This window comes from Apodemus sylvaticus, chromosome 18 (genome assembly GCF_947179515.1).
Source record: "Apodemus sylvaticus chromosome 18, mApoSyl1.1, whole genome shotgun sequence".
Taxonomy (NCBI): Eukaryota; Metazoa; Chordata; class Mammalia; order Rodentia; family Muridae; genus Apodemus; species Apodemus sylvaticus.
This window is the reverse complement of record NC_067489.1, coordinates 22,976,502-22,999,143: the sequence shown is the minus strand read 5'-3', so window position 1 is coordinate 22,999,143 and position 22,642 is coordinate 22,976,502. Positions and strand designations below refer to the sequence as shown.

At 48.9% G+C, this 22,642-nt stretch overlaps 1 protein-coding gene across 8 annotated transcripts in view; it reads right to left on the bottom strand.

Annotated features, from left to right (window-relative positions):
* Positions 1-22,642, bottom strand: part of Fgfr1 (fibroblast growth factor receptor 1) — a 58,959-nt gene that overhangs the window by 17,604 nt on the left and 18,713 nt on the right. For 3 of the 8 annotated variants that reach the window (XM_052162765.1, XM_052162766.1, XM_052162769.1), the window contains exons 3-5: positions 2,430-2,696; positions 603-692; positions 185-357 (exon numbers count right to left, since the gene is read on the bottom strand). In XM_052162765.1, the coding sequence (XP_052018725.1) occupies positions 185-357; positions 603-692; positions 2,430-2,696 (530 nt within the window). The remainder of the gene's footprint in view (positions 1-184; positions 358-602; positions 693-2,429; positions 2,697-22,642) is intronic. The other 5 variants (XM_052162767.1, XM_052162768.1, XM_052162771.1 and 2 more) reach the window with 3 other exon arrangements.

The window sequence follows — 22,642 nt, the reverse complement described above, 5'->3', positions numbered from 1 at the left end:
AAAAAAAAACCAATAAATAAATAAATAAATAAATAAATAAATAAATAAATAAATAAGGCAACCAAAACAACAAAAACCAAAGTCATCAAAGCAGATACTACAGACTCAGACTTGCTACCCAAGTTAGTTTCCCCTTCCGGGGCTTTAATCTAACGTTCCTTGGTACGTATGCACACACACACACCTTGTAGCCTCCAATCCGGTGGTCAGGCTTGAATTCTTTGCCATTTTTCAACCAGCGCAAGGTGGGGCTGGGTGTCCCACTCGACGGGCACTTGAACTTCACCGTCTTGGCAGCTGGTACGGCGTGCAGTTTCTTCTCCATTTTTTCTGGGGATGTCCAATATGGAGCTACAGCTGTCCAGGAAAAGCCAAGGGAGAAGATGAGAGCAGCAGGAGCGGCCAGGCTCAGAAGCCAGGGCCTAGGCAGGACCACATGCACCCATCTATCTGCTCAGTACCCCAGGTTATCTGGAGGGGGGCAGCGACCAGGCACCATGGCCCACAGACCCTCTGAGCCTCTCCTCCCACTGTAGACAGGCCTTCCTCTAAGCCCCAACTCCCAGGTTTCAAAGGCGGTAAGATAGAAAACAGTGTCTCACGCCTACGGTTTGGTTTGGTGTTGTCTGCCTCTTTCTCCTCTGAGGAGGAGTCATCATCGTCGTCGTCGTCCTCCGAGGATGGAAGGGCATCTGTGAGAGGAAGGAGGGGAACTGAGGTAGGTGCAAGCATTTCTAAACTGCCATCCGAACAGAAGTTGCCCTGTCTAGACTGCCTCACCGCGGTCACAGACAACATAACATCCACCCAGTAAGGACCGCCAATTTTCCTGAATTTTGCCTCAGTGACAGTTTGTGTTTAAGAACTGCGTGTTCCGGCGCTCATCCTGGCCTAGTGCACTGCCTTCTGCCTAAAAGTCCAGATGGCTCTAGCAGGGCCAGCTCCTTTTCTTCCAAATTTATTTAATTCCAGCCTATACACCAAGGCCGCCCAGTTAACAGTACCACCTGGGTGCCCACAACAGCAGCTGAGGCACTGGTATTCTTTGGACATCAACCACTGAGAGACCCAGGCAGATCCAGATACCTGGGCCTTGAGGCGACTTCCAAAAGCACGGATTGAACAGTCTGCACTCAGGATCTTCTAGTAGGAATCTCCTGAGGTCTGGGAGCTGCCTGCTTGCCTTTCTCTCTCTCTCTTTCCCCCAAAGATTTTTTTTTTTAAATTTATATGTAGGTATAGTATGTGCATGCACCTACCATGTGCATGCAGGAGCCCAAGGGGGTGGGCCAGAACAGGGTGTTGGGTCCCCAGGAACTGAGGAAAATAGCTGGAACTTTCCAGCTGGACCTTAAATCCAGGTCCTCTACAAGAGTATCGGGTTCTCTTAACAGCTGGGCAATCTCTCCTGCTCCAGAGCTGTCTTTTTTCCTAATTGTTTTAAGACAGGGTGTCTCGTGATGTAGAGATGTAGACAAGGCTGGCTTCAAACTCAAAACAGAGATCCTCCGGGTGCAGGGATTAAAGGTATATGCTACTATGCCGGCTATTCATTCCCCAAATGGGATGCACCTCGTGTAAAAACAGACTTCGGGTGGCAGCACCTTTAATCCCAGCACTTAGGAGGGAGAAGCAGGCAGATCTCTGTGACTCGGAGACCAGCCTGGTCTACAGAGTGAGTTGCAAGACAGCCATGGCTGTGTGAAGAGATCCTTCACTCTGAAAATGAGACACACCCCATTAAAAAAAAAAGTCTTGCTATCCACCAGAGGTCCCTCTAGTCCCCACTGCCACTCTTGGGGACTAGGGAAACATGTTCTGTAACTGGGGACAAGTAGGTTCTAAATGGTGCCTAGGATAAGGTACCAAGTCCCTATGCCGGCATAAGGAAAGTTGCAGCCTTTCTTCCTCAGATCCTGGTTTTGTGAAAGTCACATTCTACAGGAAACATATTCCCAGCAACAGCCTGTCTAGCCTGGCAGCTAGACAACAAGTTTTTTTTTTTTTTCCCCCACAAAGCCTGAACAGGACAGCGTACCCGAGTCCTTCCGACCACAGCAGGAACCTGTGTGGTAACCTGTGTGATGGTAATCCGTTCTCAGGTTCCAATCTCTAAGCCTAGACCTTGACAAGATGAAGCTGGCTGAGCCCCACTTGGCATGATCTGGACATGCTGTGACGGGGGGAAATGACAGGGTCTTAACACCCCAAAGCCTTCATCATCACCTCTGAGGTAGGTCTTAGCTTGGCATCTGCCCTACCCGGTCAACTTCCCGAGAGCTAAGCCACGCGGCAGGCAGGGCGCAAGGTTAGTGGGCGGCAGTTCTGAAGCAGAGAGTAGGGGCGGATCACGGAGGGCAAGCTCGCCTCGCTTTTAAAAACTGGCGGAGTTGGAGGAGGGGAAGGGGGCAGAGGGCATTGCTACCAACCTGAGACATTGACGGAGAAGTAGGTGGTGTCGCTGCCAGAGGGGCTGCTGGTCACACAGGCGTAGAGGCCAGAGTCAGCGGGGATGGAATCCCGCACCTCCACCTCCTCCCCTGTGATGCGGGTGCGGTTGCTCTCTGCCAGCTGCACCCCATCCCGTAGCCAGTTGATGCTCTGCACGTCATCGCGCAGCCGGCAGCGAAGCTGTAGCAGGTCGCCAGGGTGGACCAGGAGAGACTCCACTTCCACAGGGACTCCCCAGGGCTGAGCTGCAGCCACCCACAGGGGCCAGGAAGAAGAGCCAAGTGGAGAGAGGAGGAGGAGAAAGGGAGTTAGGTGAGCCGCTGCGCGCATGCGCGCGCTAGCCATAGGCCACTGCACTGTCAGGGACAGAGGCAACAGAGCTGGGGACCGGGGTGGGTATCCGTTGGAAGTGACGGGCAACCCCAGGTCCCCAGCTCTTTTCCTCCACCCCACTGCTCCATGAGTCAAAGAAGAAAGAGGCAAAGTTAGGAAGCAGCCGCAGCAGCATTAAGCAGTGTTTTAACTTCCTCCATTCTAAGGGGAAAAGGTCTCTTCGCTTCTAGAATGTTCCCTTCCCCATACGCTGCTCAGTTCTTTGCCACTTCCCACCAGAACACCCCGTCTTTCTCAGCCCTGTAGGCCTCGCCCCTTTCCCTAGTGAATCCACCCAACCCCTCACAAACCCAGCAGCCCCAAGGCCCAAGATGAGAGCAGGGATTCGGTCAACCCGAGCTCTTGGTACACATGACTCAGCGTGGGTGGGGCCTGGCCCTCCAGCCACACAGATGCATATGTGGGAGGGACAGCCAAGAAAGAGGTCAGCTCAGGGGAGCCTCCAACTAACAGGTGTCAGGCCCAAGGCCTGCAGCTGCCACTCGGGCACATTTGCTCTGGCAGCAGACACGGCACACATAAACCCCTTTTCGTCACCTGCCTGGGCTCCCCCTCTCCTGCACCCCATCTTTCTCCTTGAGACACGGTGCCACACTGTGGCGATGTGACTGAGAGAGTAGCTTCCCGTGTGAAGTTCATATGTTTAAATGTTTGACCCTGGGTTGGCAGAACTCTTCTGGGAAGAAGTAAGAGGAGGTGTCTTTGTTGGAGAAGGTGTGATCACTGTGGGTAAGGTTTCAAAAGTCCATGCCAGACCCAGTGCACCCGTCCATCCGTCTCTGTCTGTCTGTCTGTCTGTCTGTCCTCCTTCCCTCCCTCCAACTTGTAAACAACATGTAAGCTCTCAGCTGCTGTGCCAGAGCCCTGCCTGCCTGTGTGCTGCCAAACTTGTCACCAAGACAGTCATGGACTCGCCCTCTGAAACTGTAAGCAAGTCCCCAATTAAGTGCTTTCTTTAACTTGCCTCGGTCCTGGTGTCTCTTCACAGAGATAGAAAAGTAGCTAAGCCCCTCCACCCCCCAGGGATCCCCTTCTGTATCTGGATCAGAAGCACTAGACGTACCCCTAGGATCCGAGCTACAGAGAGCGCCCGCCCCTCCTGTGGGTGAGCCGCCCCAATCACATCACATCACCAGGAAGACTGACATTCTCAGCACTACCAGTAGTCAGCCATACTGGCCAAATAGATCCCTTTGCTAAGGAGGAAGCAAAGAAACGTTTCTGTTCATTTTGGACGTTTAAAGAATGGCTGGCCTGGCCTCCTCCTCTGAAAAAAGGTTCTAGGTGTCTGCCACCCGCCTGGGCTTAAGTCTCAGGCAGGTGCCCGAGACTCTGAAACAGCACCCTCAGCCCTGCTCTGACCCCGCCCTTTGCCTCTCTCTAGGTGTTCACCAGAGTTCAAACTGGCAGGGACCTCAGTTCTAACCACCACCTGGCCGCCTTCTTTTTTCAGGGTCTCACTTTGTAGCCCTGGCTGGCCTGGAACTCACAGAGGTCCACCAGTTTCTTCACCCTGCATGCTGGGGTTCAAGGTATGTAACCGACCTTTACTTACTCCTGGACTTTTGTTTTCTGAGACAAAGTCTTACTACATAGCCCAGAGCACCTTGGACTCAGCTGTGTAGCACAGACCGGCCCCACCGCATCTGACACCCCACCCTGCATCCCAGATTGGCCCCACCCCACCCCGCAGCCCTTCTTTTGCAGTGCTTGGGTTGGAAGCCGGGGCTAGGCAGAGGCTGGACCAGAGCGCCTCACGGCGCCTCTCCTCTCTCTTTTAGATTGGTTTTATTTTCAACTGTGTATATGTGCCTTGTGTCTGTCTGTGGGTGTGTGCATGTGGGAGTTTGGCCTGAGGTGTCAGGTCACCTACAGACAGTTGTGAGCCACATGACATGAGCTGTGGGAGCCAGACTGAGACCCTCCATACTCCCATCCTCTTAGAAGCTACCACCCCAGCTTCTAACTTCTGATTTTAATGAGTCTCTCTCTGAAGTGGCCCATTGGTTTGCACTAGAAGCCTTAGTTAGGTACATGGGGTTGAACATAGCTTTTCTTCCAAAGAGCTTACGCACTGCTGTTTATCAACTTGACGACTCTCTCTGAAACACAGTGCCATCTTAAGTGGCGTCTGGATACCAGTAAGCTAATACTTGTTTATTTTTGTGTTCTGGTCAAGGAGAGCACCAGAGGAGAAGAGAGAACACAGCTGATTAAAAATAGCTGCTGCGGACTATTCTTTCCATTTTTAATGGTTTATGGTTTTGCCAAAAGAAGAAAAACAGCTCGGGCTTGACCCCGATGGAAAACAGCGAACGCTCCTTCCGCCTATTGATCCGATTTCATTTCTCCTCAAGTGATCTCACTGATTAAATATTTTTGCTGCTCTCGATCAACAACGGCGGAAGTCAAATTCTCAGAGCCAGGCGTCACATGGCCTAATCACATAGAGACAAAAAGTAGCTCCCAAAGACAACTCTGCAAAGAGAACAGACCGGCGTGCTCCCAAGGGAAGGAGCCACAGCCTGCCCTTTCCCATGGATGTAACTTCTAGCCGGTGCTGACCAACATGGAAAGGAAACTCATCTCTGAGCTCCGAAAGTCTCCGGTACCCCTCGGGTACCAGCAACCTTGTTTCTAGATTGTCCCCCATCCCCATGACTCCTGTAGCCATCCTGACTCCTGAAGCCTTCCCGGGACAGCACTCTTCCTAGCCCCACTCTTTGGTTTACATAGTCACTGTCCTCATCAAAATCTTACTAGATATAAAGTAAAACCCAAGTCCCTCTATCTTTTTTCCACCTTTTTTGAGACAGGATTTCTCTGTGTACCCCTGAATGTCTGGGAACTCGCTCTGAAGACAGGGCTGACCTGCTGGGATTAAAAGCATGTGCAAACATGGCCCAAATCCCTCTTGGCTTCCAAGGCTCTTATCAACCCCATCTTCCCACTCCACCCAACCTTGTTCCTGCCTTCCGCCCAAACCTGGCTATGCCCCAGCACAACTGCACCGTCCCCCTGCACAGAAATCGGACTTCTGATGACACCAGTCATAACCTCCCATGTTCTCCCGCCTCAGTCAAAGTCTATGGGCCAGAAAATCCCAGCAGCATACATATCAGTCTACATAGTGTTTAATTTTTCACACAAATCCAGTACAGACAAAAACTTCTGCCCAAAGATTCTCCATCCGTGGTTGATTGAATCAGCAAACACAGAACCCACAGACATGGAAGAGTATCTGTATATTCCAAGTTAGAAAACCATTCCAAAAATCTAATTTTAGACTATTTTACCTCCCTGCCAAAAAACATACCCAAAGAACTCCTCATTTCCACACACCCTATAGATAGATAATTGGACAGACTGTCTCTCTCTCTCTCTCTTTCTCTCTCTCTCTCTCTCTCTCACACACACACACACACACACACACACACACACACACACACACAGTTTCTCAATAGCCTTGACTGTCCTCGAATTCATTATAGACAAGCCCCAGGCCTTGAACTTACAGAGACTGCCTGCCTCTGCCTCCAAGGTCTTGGGAATTATAGGTGCCCACCACTACACCAGCATCCATACCATATACTAGCCACCACTGTTCTGTGTATTTCCTTCAATGGGATCATACACTGTAAGGTATTTTGTGACTGTGTCATGTAAGCAGAGTCCTCCTATGTCAAAGTTGTGCTCCATACGTTTTTTTAATGGTTGATCAGTGTTTGGGTGCATGACCTATCACATTCCATTAACCAGAGGACTTCAGGGAGTACTGTCACTCAGTGATGACAAGTATCCATACCTTGCCCTTCCTAAGAACTAGAAAGCAACCCAGACCAGAACTGACTCTTACAATTAATACAGAAACACAGAAATGGGTCTTTGAGAGGACCCATAAACCAGCCAAGGGGCTGTAAAGTAGTAGTGGCTTTTTTCATTGATAGCAGAGGCCTTATGTATGGGTTCTCCATTTACAAAGCAGCTATAAAGAAAGCTACTTGGTCGTGGGAGACATGGAAAGGTAGCAAGTTGGACTCTTACCCGTGTGTCAGGGTGGTCCTGACACTGACCCTGCCACTAGGTAAGGCTGCTGACTTAACCCACGGCCGCAGAAGAACTGTGTGACCCTCACCTCACGCACATCTTCCTTTGACAAGAGGTCCTTGGCATTCATAGCCTCCTCTGAGCTGGACTTTCTCAGTCAAGACCAATGGGCTGGAGGTACCGCGTGACAGGCTTATCAGCCAATGAGAGCGGCTAACTGCTACTTTCATTAAACTAACTGACTGTGAAGGATGAAACAAGGGTCATCTGATTGCTGTGCCAAGGCTGAAAGCCACATTCCAGTCATTGAAAGAAGACCGGATAGGGTAGCATGGGCTAGCACAGGATAACACGGGATAGGATAGGAACCTGTTGAAATAAAGTACAGAGCCAACTAGCCAGATAGATGGTGCAGGAGAAAGAAGGCACTTGCTGCCAAGTCTGACAACCCTTAGAACCCATGTGGTGGGGGAAGAGAATGAACTCCCCTGACCTTACTATATACACACTAAACAAACACAAATGTCTTCGAAAACGGTTTCTTTGACACAGGACCTCACTGTGTAGTCCCATCTGGCCTGGAACTCATTCTGTAGTTGGCTTCAGTTTGACAGGAGATCTGCCTGTCTCTGCTTCCTAAGTATTGAGATTAAAGTGTGTCCCTCCTGACTGAAAAACATTTCCAGGGGGCTTGAGTGATGGCTCAGAGGTTAAGAGCACTGGCCGCTCTTCCAGAGGTCCCAGGTTTGGTTCCTAGCACCCAGGTGGCAGCTCACCAACACCTCTAGTGCCTGCTCCAGGATAGCTAATGCCTTCTTCTGGCATCTTTGGATACCAGGTATACATGTGGTGCACAGACCTCCATGCAGGCAGAACACCCATATACATAAAAAGAAAAATAAATAAATCCTGGGGGCTGGAGAGATGATGGCTCAGTGGTTAAGAGCACACTGACTGCTACTCCAAAGGACCTGAGTTCAATCTCCAGCCACCACATGGTGGTTCGTAACCATTTATAATGGAATCTGATGCCCTCTTCTGGCACGCAGGGGCACAAGCAGATAGAGCACTTATATACATAAAATAGATACGTAAATCTTTTTAAAAAGTAAATATATGCCGGGCGGTGGTGGTGTGTGTGTATGTGTGTGTGTGTGTGCGCGTATGTGTGTATACACACATATATGTGTATATATATATGTATATATTAAAATACAAGGATACTCTTAGTGTATATATGCTCTGAGGAAATAGCGAATCAAACCTCAGCACCTGCTGCATATCATTCTGAAAGATGAGACAGATGGTGCTGATGAGACACGTGTCCGGAGACACACGGCATCTAGCTCTTCAGTGATCACCCACCAGTGTGATGCTGATAGCGTCTGACTGTGAGTCAGCTTACACTATCTACCCTGTCTTTAGAGTATCACACAGTAAGCTTCAGAAAACAACAAAAACCATATACTTTGCTTCAGGACCCACGGAATGGCGTTCCTATTACCATCACCAGGAGTGGGGCAGGTTAGACAGGGCTTGCTGTGAGCATCCTCGCAGAGGGCTCGAGTTGCAACCCTGAATCCTAAAGCTGGTGTGGACAACTTTTTGTTTGTTTGTTTGTTTTGTTTTGTTTTTTCGAGACAGGGTTTCTCTGTGTAGCCCTGGCTGTCCTGGAACTCACTCTGTAGACCAGGCTGGCCTCGAACTCAGAAATCTGCTTGCCTCTGCCTCCCAAGTGCTGGGATTACAGGCGTGCGCCACCATGCCCGGCTGACAACTTTCTAAAACACAGGAGAGAGCAGTCTGGCCTGTGTTCCAGCCACAGGGAAGCGGAAGAGGGGGATACAGATGGGATACAGTATAGCTGGGCTACACTGGAGGCCAGGAGGGAAAGAGGGGGGGCGTTTCATACTCGGCTGCTGAGACCCGCTTGAGGCAGGTGTCATATAGATGAAGGATGCTGGATGGACCCTAAAAACAGGCCAGACCAGTGGTCCCTTTTGAGCAGTGGTTCTCAACCATCTCCTTTCACAGGGTTCGCCTAAGTCTATCCAAAGACACATTGTAATATTTACATTAGAAGTCATTTTATTTTATTTGAGACAGGGTTTCTTTGTGTCACCCTGGCTGTCCTCAAACTCAGAGATCTGCCTGCCTCCCCACCCCCAACCCCTGCCCCAACCAGTGCTGGTATCGAAAGTGCAGCTACATTACAATTCTTAACAGTAGCAAAATTACAGTTACTAAGTAACCACTGCTTTAGAGGGAGGGAAAATGCGTCAAGGCTTCTCTGTCAGAGCCTCTAGAACAGAAGTGGGGAACAGGACTTCAGTAATCGTCAAGAAGAAATCAGACACAAAGGGCAGGGAAGGAGATCCTCATCATATAGTGCTTTTATGTTGAAGAGCATGATGAATATGAATAAAACTTTATTACCCCCGTTTCCTATTTGTACCCCAAATAGGTCGGCTATTGTGATGACTTCTCAACAAGTGGAGGGGGTAACATTTCGCTTACAGCAGAGCAGGTCAGAGTGTCATTTAGCAGGTAATTCTGGTCTGAGTTCGTTGTTCAGATAGAGCTCTAAATCTGATTTCTGACATGAGCTCTGTGTGTGTGTGTGCGTGTGTGTTGGGGGGTGGGGGGGGAGAACGGAACCTTGAGGCCCAAATCCATAGAAATCTTATTAGGCTTCAGCTAGTACAGCGGTCAATAGAAGGCAGCCATTAACGAATTCCTTGGGGGCGGGCACACCTGTCTGTGGAGAGCTCAAGTGCAGCCTGCTCACGCCATATGAATAAGCAGAGCATCTTACGTCACAGTGCCACTTCCTGGGATGGCAGGAAAGCTTGCTGCAATGGCGGACTTTGACCTGAGTTCTGCCTCCAGGACTCACATGGTGGAAAGAACTGACTCCTATGAGCTATCCTCAGACCATCACATGTGCACCGTAGCATACACATACGTCCCTGGGCCTGTGCGTGCACGCGCACCATTAATTAAAAAAATAAATGCAATTTTAAAATTTTATTAAGGGCTAGAGAGATAGCTCAGGGGTTAAGAGTGTAGTCTGCTCTTCCAGAGGTCCTGAGTTCAATTCCCAGCAACCACATTGTGGCTCACAACCAGCTGTAGTGAGATCTGGTGCCCTCTTCTGGGATGTAGGAATACACACGGTTTTCATAATAAATAAATAAATAAATAAATAAATAAATAAATAAATAAATATTTAAAAAATAAAATAAAAATTCATGAAAACACACCATTGCGCTTCCCCAGCCCTGGCTCTATAAAAACCAACATGGACTGAGGGCAGAGCATGCCCAACCCGCACGTTTCTGTGTGACTTCAAAGAAGAGAGATGGCACAACTGCACACACAGCGCTTTACCATTCGAGGGGCCTGTGTGACACTTCCCATTCTCATCCGTGTAGACCAGATACTGGCACGCAGCAGGCCAAGCGGCTCTCCAGGCCGCTGTCACCTCTGCATGGCAGCCTTCCAGAGTTCGTTCATGGAGTTCTCTCTATCCGTGGCTGTGTGGGGCTCGCCCCATGTACAGCTCTCTTCTTGTGTTACCTCATCAGATCCCCACAGCTGTCAAAATAGGGTGCCATCGGCACCCTCATTTCAGAGAGGGGAAATGGGGGCATACTACAGGACAATCCACCTGCGCAGTATAGTGCTACACAGAGCAAACCCTGGTTCTTCAGAACACAAGCCCGGGCACAGCTCACCCTTTGGATGACTTCACTATGTCTTTTGTTTTGCCCCCATCCCCCACCCCCACCCGCCCCGCCCCGCCCTTTGAGACAGAATGGCCTGGGCTGGTCTTCCATTTATCATGAAGGTCATAGCGACAAGCCTCCAGCCTCTGGAGTGCTGGGCTAAGTGAACTACTGTGAGTGTGTGTGTGTGTGTGTGTGTACAAGTTAGCTTCACCAGGTCTTTAAAGTCATTGATTATTTTGAGACCCGCAGAACGCTTTTGGTCCAACCCTTTACTCTCATCTTATGGTGTCCAGTGTCTCCCATCTTTAGGCATGGGATTCTAAAACTGCCTGCTCTGGGCTTTTTCTCCCGCCCCACCCCCAGCCCTCCCAATCTCATGGTTACTCTCAACAGTACCTTAAGAACTCATTTACCTTGCTACGTGCATAGGCAAACAGCTTGAATCTCTGGAGACAGAGTCGGGCAGGTCTCTGTGAGGTCATGGGCAGCCAGGGCTGCATAGTGAAACCCTGACTCCAAACAAGCAAACACTAGAAACAGCGCTTTTAACTTGAAGGAACCCCTCCAATTGAGCTGGCTTGGGAATTGGGTGTAGCCCTAACTAATAACGACGGCTCTCCTTGGCACTGCCTGCGACACTTACAAAACACGGCTGCTTGTGATGGAGTTCCCACATAGATGAAGGGGGGGTGGCGGACATGAGGGCTCCTGCAAAGTCACAAAACAAAAGGCTCCCAAGTATCTGGTCAGCTGTGTTCTGGGCCCCTCCCCATGCTTCTCACCCCAAGTGTGTTCTAAACAGTTAGGGACGGCCCCCAGGGAGGCTCAGAGTCCTCCTTGCAGTCCTTTGCCACGCAGCTCTTAGCGGCTGAGAGCTGTCTTCTCACCCTTCATTTGCAGTTTACAGCTGATAACCTCTAGCACCATCCACATTCGTCATTCGGGAACTGCAGAGTCTTCCCCTTGGCCAGGATCCATAGATCACAGGTCCCGAGAGAAGTTTCTGGCTCAACAGCAGAGACCACACGCTGTCTACCGTCTCCTGTCCCCTTGAGATCCCCAGCTTATTCCCTCCTCAAGAATCCAGAGCAGCTGGGTAGTGGTGGCACAGACTGTTAGCCCCAGCACTCAGGAGGCAGAGGCAGGCAGATCTCTGTGAGTCTGAAGCCAGCCTGGTTTACAGAGCGAGTTCCAGGACAGTCAGGGCTACACAGAGAAATCCTGTCTTGAAAAGCAAAATCCAGAGTCTTTTAGTCTTTTAGCTGTCTCCTCTCCCCTGCCTCAGTGCTCCCTCCCCGCCTCAGTGCTCCCTCCCCCCACCCCGTTACTTCATTATACTTCATAAGAAGCTTTTTGCCAATTTAGAGACTTTGCCCCCCCCCCTCTCTCTCCAGGGTTTCTCTGTATAGCTCTGGCTGTCCTGGAACTCACTCTGTAGACCAGGCTGGCCTCGAACTCAGAAATCCACCTGCCTCTGCCTCCCAGAGTGCTGGGATTGAAGGCGTGCACCATGGCTGCCTGGTGACTTTGCGTCTCTTAAATGGCTTTTTCTAACAACAACAACAACAACAACAACAACAACAACAACACAAATACATCACTTCAAATGACTTCTGAGGCTTACAGGAGAACAGCTGCATTCCTTGATTCCCCCCTTCTTTCCCTGTGAGGCAGGGACGCCCAAGCTATCACAGGTGTTTACAACCGTGACACTGTCACGTGGTGCTGAGGATGGAACACAGGGCTTCGAAGAATCTAGGCAAGCACTCTCACAACCGAGCTACACCACCCTGACAGTGGTTGTTGGGTTGGTTTTTTTTGGTCTAAGAAAGGGTCTCACTATATATCCCTAGCTGGCCTGAAACTCATGCCGTAGACCAGGCTGGCTTCAAACTTGGAGATCCACCTGCTTCTGCCTCCCAAGTGCCGGTATTAAAGATGTGTGCCACCAAACTTGTTTCTTCAGTTTCGAAACAGCCCCTCTCCTACCCCCATGGAGCACAGGGTGGCCCGGAGCCAAGATCCTCCTGCCTCGGCCTTTTGACTTGAAATTTCAAGTGTGCATCACCAAGTGTGGCCTTCAACCCATCTTTATTCATTTTTTAAAAGATTTCTTTATTTGTTTTATGTATGTATGAGTATACTGTAGCTGTACAGATGGTTGTGAGCCATCATGTGGTTGCTGGGAATTGAACTCAGGACCTCTGCTCACTCCGGCCCAAAGATTTATTTATTATTGTTTGTAAGTACACTGTAGCTGTCTTCAGACACACCAGAAGAGGGCTGTCAGATCTCATTACAGATGGTTGTGAGCCACCATATGGTTGCTGGGATTTGAACTCAGGACCTTTGGAGGAGGAGCAGTCAGTGCTCTTAACTGCTGAGTCACCAGACCCCCTTCATCCCATTTTTAAATGTACCCTCACCTCAGACTTGAAAACGGCTTTGTCTGTACCTTAACCTGACAGCTAGAGCAGTCTACGCTAGTGTCTCATCTCTCAAAGGCCAGGAAAGGTAAAGACATCTTAGGTACCCAAAGACTCCCTTCGCTAAATCCAGACACGGGTGCTTCGAGTGATCTCAGGGATTTTTTCGAGCGATTGGGATTTTTTTTTTGGGGGGGGGGGTAGTTAAAGAAAATGAAGGGAGAAGAAGGGGGCATCTCAGCAACAGGAGGGAGATGGTGGTCTGGGAGTTGTTTACAGTCTTGGCACAAGCTCCCAGGGATAGTTGAGGGAGCAATTGTGGATGTGGGAGGAATTTGGGGTGGCGCTGACAGCAACTTAGAAGGAACTAAGAAGGTCGGTTCCGCCGGCCCTCGGCAGAGGTTTTTATTACGTTCTTCTGACTTTGAAATAGAACCGAAAACTTAACTTGTAGTCTAGCAAGACCAAGCCAGAGCAAGCCATCGCAGCGAAATCCCAGGTGATAGCCATCACCCTGCGAGGGATGTAGGGGACGTAGAGATATCGAGAAGGGGACGTAGAGATATCCTCGATACAAGGGAGGCGGCAAAACCGGGAAGCCCAGGTGTGTGATCAGCAGCATTCCTGACCTGGGGTTCGGACAGGTTTTTTTTTTTTTTTTAATAGAAAAAGAAGAGGAGCAAGAAGGAACATTTTGCATGCAAATGGGCCGCTGCCAGAACAGCCCATTAAAATGTAAAACTCCACATTCAGCTGACAAAATGGTGCAAACCACAGAGCTTGCCACAAGGGCAGCAATAAAGCACACAACAAAGAGGCCAAGGAACAAGGAGGGCTGAATGGCCTCTGTCAGCAGGTCCCCTCTCTCGTTGCCATGGGGACTCCACCGGGGCTTACTAAAGGTATTTCCTGAGGAGAAAGGCTGCACACACATGCCCAGGCAGCCGAGCTAATCCTGACAGGAAGCCATGGTCATTCAGGAGCCCAGGGGCTTGGGGCTGAAGTTTTGTTTTGTTTTTATTAAAAAAAGATTTCGGTCTTTTGTGCGCCCCACCTCATCACTGTAATTTAGTACGGGAGCTGCCCGGGACGGCCAAAGCCGCAGCTAGGGTCCTTGCGTCCACCACGTGATCCCCCCCCAAAGATCAGCTCGCCTGGAGCTGGGCCTGAGGAGGTAACAGGGAAACTCTTACTGGGGAGTCCCAGGGCAAGCCTCTTGTTTCGACCTTACAGACCTCTCAACAGACAAAGGTGTGCGCCGGGACTGTGTTCAGTCGGGGCTCTAACTTCATGCCTGTAGTTTTCCCACCGGCATTACGGTGCCCGGGCCCTAGGGTCCTCCCCCCCGACCCCCCCCCCCCCCCGCAGCCCGGTCCAGCTGGAAGGATTGTAATTACATGATTAAGAAAGGAATCAAATGTCCCCTCTTCCCCAGCAAAAGTTCTGGCTCTGCTGGTAAAAGCCTGGACCAAGCAAGGAAAAAAAAACCTCTTCCTGCACCCTTCTCCCCGGCTGGGTCTCTAACACATTGCTCCTCTTCCTCCTAGCTCACTGGCCAGAAAGAACCCCCAAAAAGAGGGGATGCCCTGCAGCTCCAGGAAGGGCGGGTCTGTGCTCGGGGCTCCCAGAAGTTTGAGTCACTTGGCACCAGAAGAATGCAGCCATGGTAGTTTCAGGGAAGAAAGCCAACTAACCACACAGCTGGCAATGGAGGCAAGACTCCTTCGTGACAGCTGCCTCCTAGAGCAGGTTAGGGTCCACTAACATTTCCTGAGCAACTTTTAAGTCAGAAGATCCATTCCCGATTGAGAGCGGGAGGTGGTGGTGGTGGTGGGGGTAATTGGGGTGGGGATAGTGCCGGATCCTCTGTGACTAAAACCTGGGCCGGTGTACTGCAAAGCCTGTTTGGGGGTGGGCGGTGGGGGCTCTATTCCTCCAGTCCTCATACGCGCCACATAGCCTGAATCTCCACAAAAATCAGAAAGGAAAAGAGTTTGTGGAATCATTGAGAATGCTTATTGATACCCTCACCCACACGTGCACGCGCGCGCACACACACACACACATACATTCAAATGCATCCATTAGGAAGCTTCTGTGGTTTGTACTAGGTGGCTTCAACTTTGGGTTAAAGAAGCTGGAGACGCTGTGGGCCATAGGCAGGTGAATCTTGTCACAGTCTCCTTCACCCAAAGTCACTCCCTCAATTCGTTTCGGAAACTACAACTGGCCACCGAGTGATAGACCAAGGACGGCTCGGCTAAGTAGTTGGCCGGGAAGAGGGGGGTGAGGGGGAGAGAGGGCGGTGGTCCTGTTGCTAGGGCGGTAGCTTGGACCCTCCCACTGCTGGCAGGGAGCCCAGGCCTCCCAGCCATGTGTCTGCAGCTGCGACCTGTCATACACTTCCTGGTCTGGGTTCTGTAATGGAAAGATCATTAAGTGTGGGGGAGGGGGGAATAAGAGGACTCTACAGGGAAGGGGTAACTCCCGGGGTTCGCTCCACTCTAGGCCCTGACCTTAAAGTCTGGTCAGGTTCCTTAAAAGAAGGAATGCGAGGCCCTGCCCTGAAGCGCCCGGAGCCTCCTAGAGCCACCCCTCCCCCAGGCTCGGAGGCTCCAATTTGGAGAAGGAAAAGGCCGGCAGCTGGGCAGGAAAAGTTGCAGTCCCCCAAAACTTGCTGATCCGTTCATCCAGGAGGAGCGTCAGCTGTGTCGGAATGTGCCTTCTGTTCCCCCAAAACCACAGATGGGGCCGGAGTGAACGGTTTTTGTTATGGGCGGCCTGCTGTCTGTCTGCACTGTGCCAGTGAGTCTGGGGGGGCGGGGTGTTTTAGGTCAGAGGGCCCAGCATTAGACCACCGAATCCAGGGTGGGGAAATGGACTTCTCACAAAGATCATGCCATTCTTGGCCACGAAGATGTGCCCGCAGCTGGGGTGACACTTTAGGGGTGGAGCGCTAATTTGGCATTCTTAAGGTTCAATCTCCACTATCACATGTACTCGCAGGTTAAAGAAAAGTGTGTGTGTGAGTATGTGTGAATGTGAATCTTTAGTAGCACCCACACCTTAAATCCCAGCACTGTGTATGTATAGGTATGTGTATCCAGAGGCAGCAGCAGGCAGATTAACTGAACCTGGTCTACATAGCAATTTCCAGGCCATCCAGACTACACAAGACCTTGCCTTTAAAAAAATAATAAAGATTCCTTTTTTTCCCCATTATGAAAATAAACAAAACACCTTGAGATAAAATAATACGGTGAAAGCCGGCTACTTTGTAATAGGCTGAGCATCAATTAGGGAAGGCGAGAGGTCTGGAGACTGCTGGGCGGCAATGTGAGCGTGGGCATGGTGGCGGCTCTTGCCCTGTAAGCCTGGCATTTATGACACTGAAGCAACGGTACTAACAAGGCTAGCCTGGGCTTCATAGCAAGTTCCAGAACTGTCAGGGCTACCCAGAGACCTTGTCTCAGAGAAAACACGCAATGATTAAAGTGCAAAGCTTTGTGTTACACACATCTGGATCTAACTGGCTCACACAAAACTAAAAGACCCCAAAGATCTGGGAGCACAAAGCCCAAAATGGAGGTTCATTCATAGCCCGCCTGTCCTCAAAGTGAAGTCACTCTTCCGCCTCTATCGCTTGCACATACAGTATCAAAAACAAGCAAGCAGTCGTTGCTAGAATACGCAAAAGAGTTTGGGGGAAGGGGTGCTTCTGAGTTTGGGGGGGAGCTCTCTCTTTTTTTACTTGGTAATTCAGAATGATGGGACTTCTTGGGGTACAGACTTCCTTCGGCCAAGCAACCCTAATGACCTCTGGGAAGAGAGGCCTGTCTGACACTTAAGTCTCAGGCCCGGATTAAGCCAGTCAGTTCAGCAGAGACAGCGGGCTGAGCTAGAAGAGCCTTGTCCACTGTGATTCGGGGCCAGTTATCTCCTGTTACAATCCAGTCTCCCTGTGTAACAAGAAGGCTAACCTCCAGCCCTGGGGACCTTCTGCCTCAACACCCACGTCTCTCCAAGTTCACAGGATTGCAGCGTCACCGAGCCCGGCCCACTTTACATTTCTAAGATTAGAATTGTTAGGGTCTGGAGAGAGGGCTGAGCAACCGGTTAAGAACACTGCCGGGGAACTGGGGTGCAAGTCCCAGCCCCCACACGGAGGCTCACATCAGTCCGTAGGTCCACATACAGAACCAGACCCCAGCAAGGCACTGCACACGTGTGGTGCATTTAAATGCACTGCGGCCCAAACACAGAGTGTGTAAAATTTAAAAGATGAAAATAAAATTTAAAAACAAAGAGGTATCTTTTTTAAAAAACTGAAAATGGAGGCGGCAGAGTGGTCCACACCTTTAATTAGACGCAGGTGGCTCTCTGCAAATTTGCAGCCAACCTGGTCTACATCCTGAGATAGGCGGGGTAGCCTAGGTTATGTAGACAGAACCGGTCTTAAAAAGGATATGCACTATCATATCTAATATGCACTAATTAATATTAACTAATCATTCACTCATTCAGAAACTATTAATATGCACCAGATATGATTACACTTAATAAATACATATGCTCTCCGACTTAAAATGATCCAACTGAAGATCTCTCAAGTAGGAGCTGGCGGGATGGCTCCACTATTAAAATAAATATGGCTCTGGCAGAGGACTTGAGTCGGGTTCCCAGCACCCACATGTGGTTCGTAACCACCTGTAACTCCAGCTTCAGGGAATCTGACACCCTCTTCTAACTCCCACGGACTGTGATCATGTGCATATACACACATTCATGCAATTAAAAGTAAATCTTAGGGTCTGGAGAGATGGCTCAGTGGTTAGGAGCACTGACTGCTCTTCCCGAGGTTCTGAGTTCAATTCCCAGCAACCACGTGGTGGCTCATAACCATCCGTAATGGGATCAGACGCCCTCTTCTGGTGTGTCTGAAGACAGCTACAGTGTACTTACATAAAACAAATAAATCTTTAAAAAAAAAAAAGTAAATCTTAAAAGGAAAAAGTAGGGAAGTAGAAACTCTGCCATATTCTAGGCTATGCACGGGCCACACAGTCTTGATGTGTTGGCCATTAGCTGTGGCTCCCAAGCAGCCTAGGATTGCGGGGCAAATTCTGATTCTTCATAAAACCCGTTTGAGGGGAGGGGTTTTGAAAACTGAACCCAGGACCCTCATAGATGTCAAGCAAGCCCCCAGCCAGACATTAAGTTACAAGTTCTCCCTAAATAGTTTCCAACTTGGAATCAATCCCCCTGCCTCAACCACCCACATAGCCAGGATTTCAGGCAATCACCGAGCTGTTCCTCCGTTGGCTGAGACCAGGCTTGCTGTTTCCTGCTTCAGCCAAGCGCCAGGTTAGAGCAGGTCCGTTTAAAGTTGGTCAAACTATGATCCGGAACAGGCTGGCTGTTCGAACGCATTTTTAAAAGCTCTTTATTGTCATTTATGTTCACAGCCCCTCCCCAACCCCCCAATGCCTGTGGAAGCCAAAGGACAGCTTTGAGGGGCTGAGTCTCCCCTTTTCCCATTACAGAAGCTCTGGGGATTGAATTCAGCAGCAAGAGATCTCCAGGCTTGTGCAGCAACTGTCTCTCCTGCTGCGCCATCTCGTCAGCTGTGACTGTGCTACACCTTTAATCATTACTTTAGAATGTCATGTCGTCCATTAAGTAGGAAAGGTTTGGGGCTTGAGTTCAATCCTGGGGACTCACACTGGTAGAAGAAGAAAACCCGACTCCAGCCGGTTATCCTCTGACCTACAAGCACACACGCTTTTTCCTTTCTTTTTTTAATTTCACCATAAAATTAGGTGTCGTGATATAGCCTCAGCACTTGGGGAGGTAGAGGCAGGAGGACTGGGAGTTTGAGGCCAGCCTGGTGTAGATGAGAGCCTATCTTTATTTTTTTTAAAAAAAAAAAGAAGGTTCACTATAAAACAATGTTTCGCCGGGCGTTGGTGGCGCACGCCTGTAATCCCAGCACTTGGGAGGCAGAGGCAGGTGGATTTCTGAGTTTGAGGCCAGCCTGGTCTACAGAGTGAGTGCCAGGACAGCCAGGGCTATACTGAGAAACCCTGTCTCAAAAAAAGCCAAATCCAAAAACAAAAACAAACAAACAAACAAACAAGCCAGTGTTTCACACTATGCCAACAGCAGCCTTACACACTCAGCTTCCCTCCATCTTTAGCTGATCATAATCTCTTGTACTTGATTTAAACTTGTGTTGGCTTATTGTGGTCTAAGACCAAGGTCAAATAACATATACATGGAGGTAGGCACCATATAGCCTGGGTGTGCTGCGCTACACTTTCTAAGTTTGTAAGAACACTTTATTTTGTTTGCGTGATGACAAAATCTTTTCATAATACGTTCCTCTGAAAATCATTAAAGCAACAAATCAATATAAACATCTCTCTGTATATTCAACCATAATGAAATTAATGAACTGGTATTACAGATAAGCAATTTGCTCCTTTATGTGAGGCCTTTGCCCGCTGATGCAGTGTGAGATGTTCTTATATATCCTGTCTTGATTTGATGTGGGCCTCAAGTATTACTGCCTAGATGAGTTATTTATTATATCTGCAAGTCTATAAAAAGGTATGGCAGTGAAGCACTTTAATCTCAGCATTCCAGAGATGGAGGCAGGAGAATCTCAATGAGTTTGAAGCCAGCCTGGTCTACAGAGTGAGTCACAGAGCACCCAGGGCTACACAGAAAAACCCTGTCTTGAAAATCATAATTAAAAACAAAAAGAGAAAGAAAGAAAATGCCACAGTGCTAACTTCTAACCTAAGCATAACCTAAATTATTTCCTGATAGTAGAGGGGTAAAAATTCTGCAGCCCACACAATGCAATACTAAATAGGTACTACCAAAGAAAAATCTGTATAGGAATCTATTTAAGTGTACCAGTATAAACAGTACCAATTCCATTTTTCAGACAGGAACACAAGAAAATCTAAAAAGAAAAAAAGATTCAAGTCAACTGTGAGTACTGATGGATGATGAGAATCTAAGACATTTTTCTGTCTGTACAAGTCTGTAGTCTCTGATTTCGTATTATAAACACATATCAAAATAATGTTTGGGAGGTTTTCTTGTTTGTTTTTATTTTTTGTTATTTCATTGATCATTTTGTTTTGTTTTTTGAAACAGGGTCTTTGTAGACCAAACTGGACTCTAATTTACAGAAATCCACCTGTCTCTATCTCCGGAATACTAGAATTAAAGGTTCTACACCCATCAAAACAAAACAATGTTCTTTTTTTTTTTTTTTTTTTCCGAGACAGGGTCTCTCTGTGTAGCCCTGGCTGTCTTGGAACTCACTCTGTAGATCAGGCTGGCCTCGAACTCAGATATCCGCCTGCCTCTGCCTTCCAAGAGCTGGGATTAAAGGCATGTGCTACCACTGCCTGGCCCAAAACAATGTTCTTAAATACATTTGGGTAATGCACCATTACTACATCTGTAATGGTAGTACTAGGGAGTGAAGCAAGCACATATAGCCTCTGCTACATACTGAGTTCAAGATCAGCCTGGGCTACATGAGATCCCTATCTTAAAAAGCAAACAGTTTTCAACTGCACAGATCTTTGTTTTCGTGAAATAAATAGGACTGTTTACCCTAGTATACAAGAAGATGTGGGCAATCAGGTGGGGTGGGGTAACACACCGAAAACCAAACAACAGCCACAAAAAACAAAAACAAAACAAAAAAGCAAAAACAAACAAACAAACAAACAAACAAAAAACTATATACTTGGGGCTGGAGAGAAGGCACAGCGGTTAGGAGCACTGACTGCTCTTCTAGAGGTCCTGAGTTCAATTCCCAGCAAACACATGGTGGCTCACAACCATCTGTAATGGGAACCGATGCCCTCTTCTGATGTGTCTAAGGACAGAGACCAAGTACTCACATACATAAATAAAATCTTAAACAAACAAACCCATACACTATACAAAATAAAATGAAAATTCAATACAAACTGAAAAGAGGGCAAGGGGTAATCTAGGATTCTTTAAACTGTGGAGAGACATGGAGCTAGGGAGCTGGCTCAGTGTATAAGTACACTTGTTGCTTTTGCAGAAGACCCTGGTTCAAGTTCCCTGAACCCACATAATGGCTTACAACCATCTGTCTGCAGCTTTAGTTCCAGGGGCTGTCGCCCTCTTCTGGTCTCTTCCGGCACTGCAAGCACAGTATGCACACAGTCACATAATATAATATGGAAACGAAACCCCAAGAAAGAGGTGGCGTTTCAAATAAAATCTTAGTGTGGACCCAAACTAAATCTTAAGGGTAAGAATTAAAGAATTATAAGAAGTTGGGCGGGAACAGGTGGGTATTTCATGTTAAAGGAGAGGGACAAGCAATAGTCATATATAAGGTGCAGTCAAGTAAAAAAGTAGGAATTTATTTGGATAGATGGGGGAAATCAGTGAAGAAATAGGCCAGTAACCAGCCTGAGCCTAGCAGTCATCGTGGGGAACATGGAGGAAAGGGTGAGATCTGGACTCAATTTTCTTTGCTAATTAACCATTTAAAATTTCAGTACTGACATTTTTTCTATCCAGACTCACAGGCGGCCAGGGTACATTTTGCTGAGCTCCCGGCTTCTCTTACCCACTTTGCCTACACGTTCAGGGTCTGGAAAACAGCTGCTTGCAGGCTTACCCAGAGGGCCACTGCCCCAGAATCGCCTCTCTTACACAAGGTATCCCAGGAGGCTCAGTAGCACAGCAACTCAGCGGATAAGGACCGAGTACTGGGTTTCCACTCACACCCGGCCTTGCTCCGTATGCAGGGACGGTGTGTGGTACCAGGCAAATGGACACTGGTGTTAGCCAAAGACCCGATGGGGCCAGGGAGGGCAGAATCTCCAGCCAGCGCTCTCCACTTACAGCCATGAAGAGGGTCCAGGTGACTGGGTTCCTACTGGTTACACTCCAGACAGTCAGAGCAAACTAAAAGTCAGAGGCAGCCCAGACTCCAAAAGGCCATAGGTCTTTCAACCTCCTAACACTGCTACAGTTCCTCGTGTTATGGTGACCCTCACCACCACCATAAAATTATTTAGTTGCTACTTCATAATTTTGCTACTGTTTTGCATCTGAGAATCTGTAACGAATACTGTTACGAAGCTGAGAAGAGAGAGAGAGAGAGAGAGAGAGAGAGAGAGAGAGAGAGAGAGCAGCCTGGTCTCTCTCCCTGTTAGGGGAGAAACAGTTGTCTGGTTTCCAGGTTCCAGGGAAGAGGGAAGTAAGGATGTGGGGGGTGGGGCGGGGTGTGTGCAAACAGACTTCCCAATAGCCTAGAGGAATGAGGCCTTGTAAAAACAGGGCAGAGCTGCTGGTCTGACTCTCTGACCTGGCCCTCACCTCCTGGATAATGATTCCCCAGAACTCGCTTCCCCAAAGCCATGATTCCATCCCAGAGACACTCCGCTCCTAGAGGAATGACCCCTTGCTTAGGCCAAGCCGACGCACTCGGACCCAGCAGCAGCAGAAGCACGCTTTTGCAGAAGCTCGCCCCCTCTGCCTCTGCCCTCCCCACAGGTAGTTCCAGACACCGGGTGACAGAAT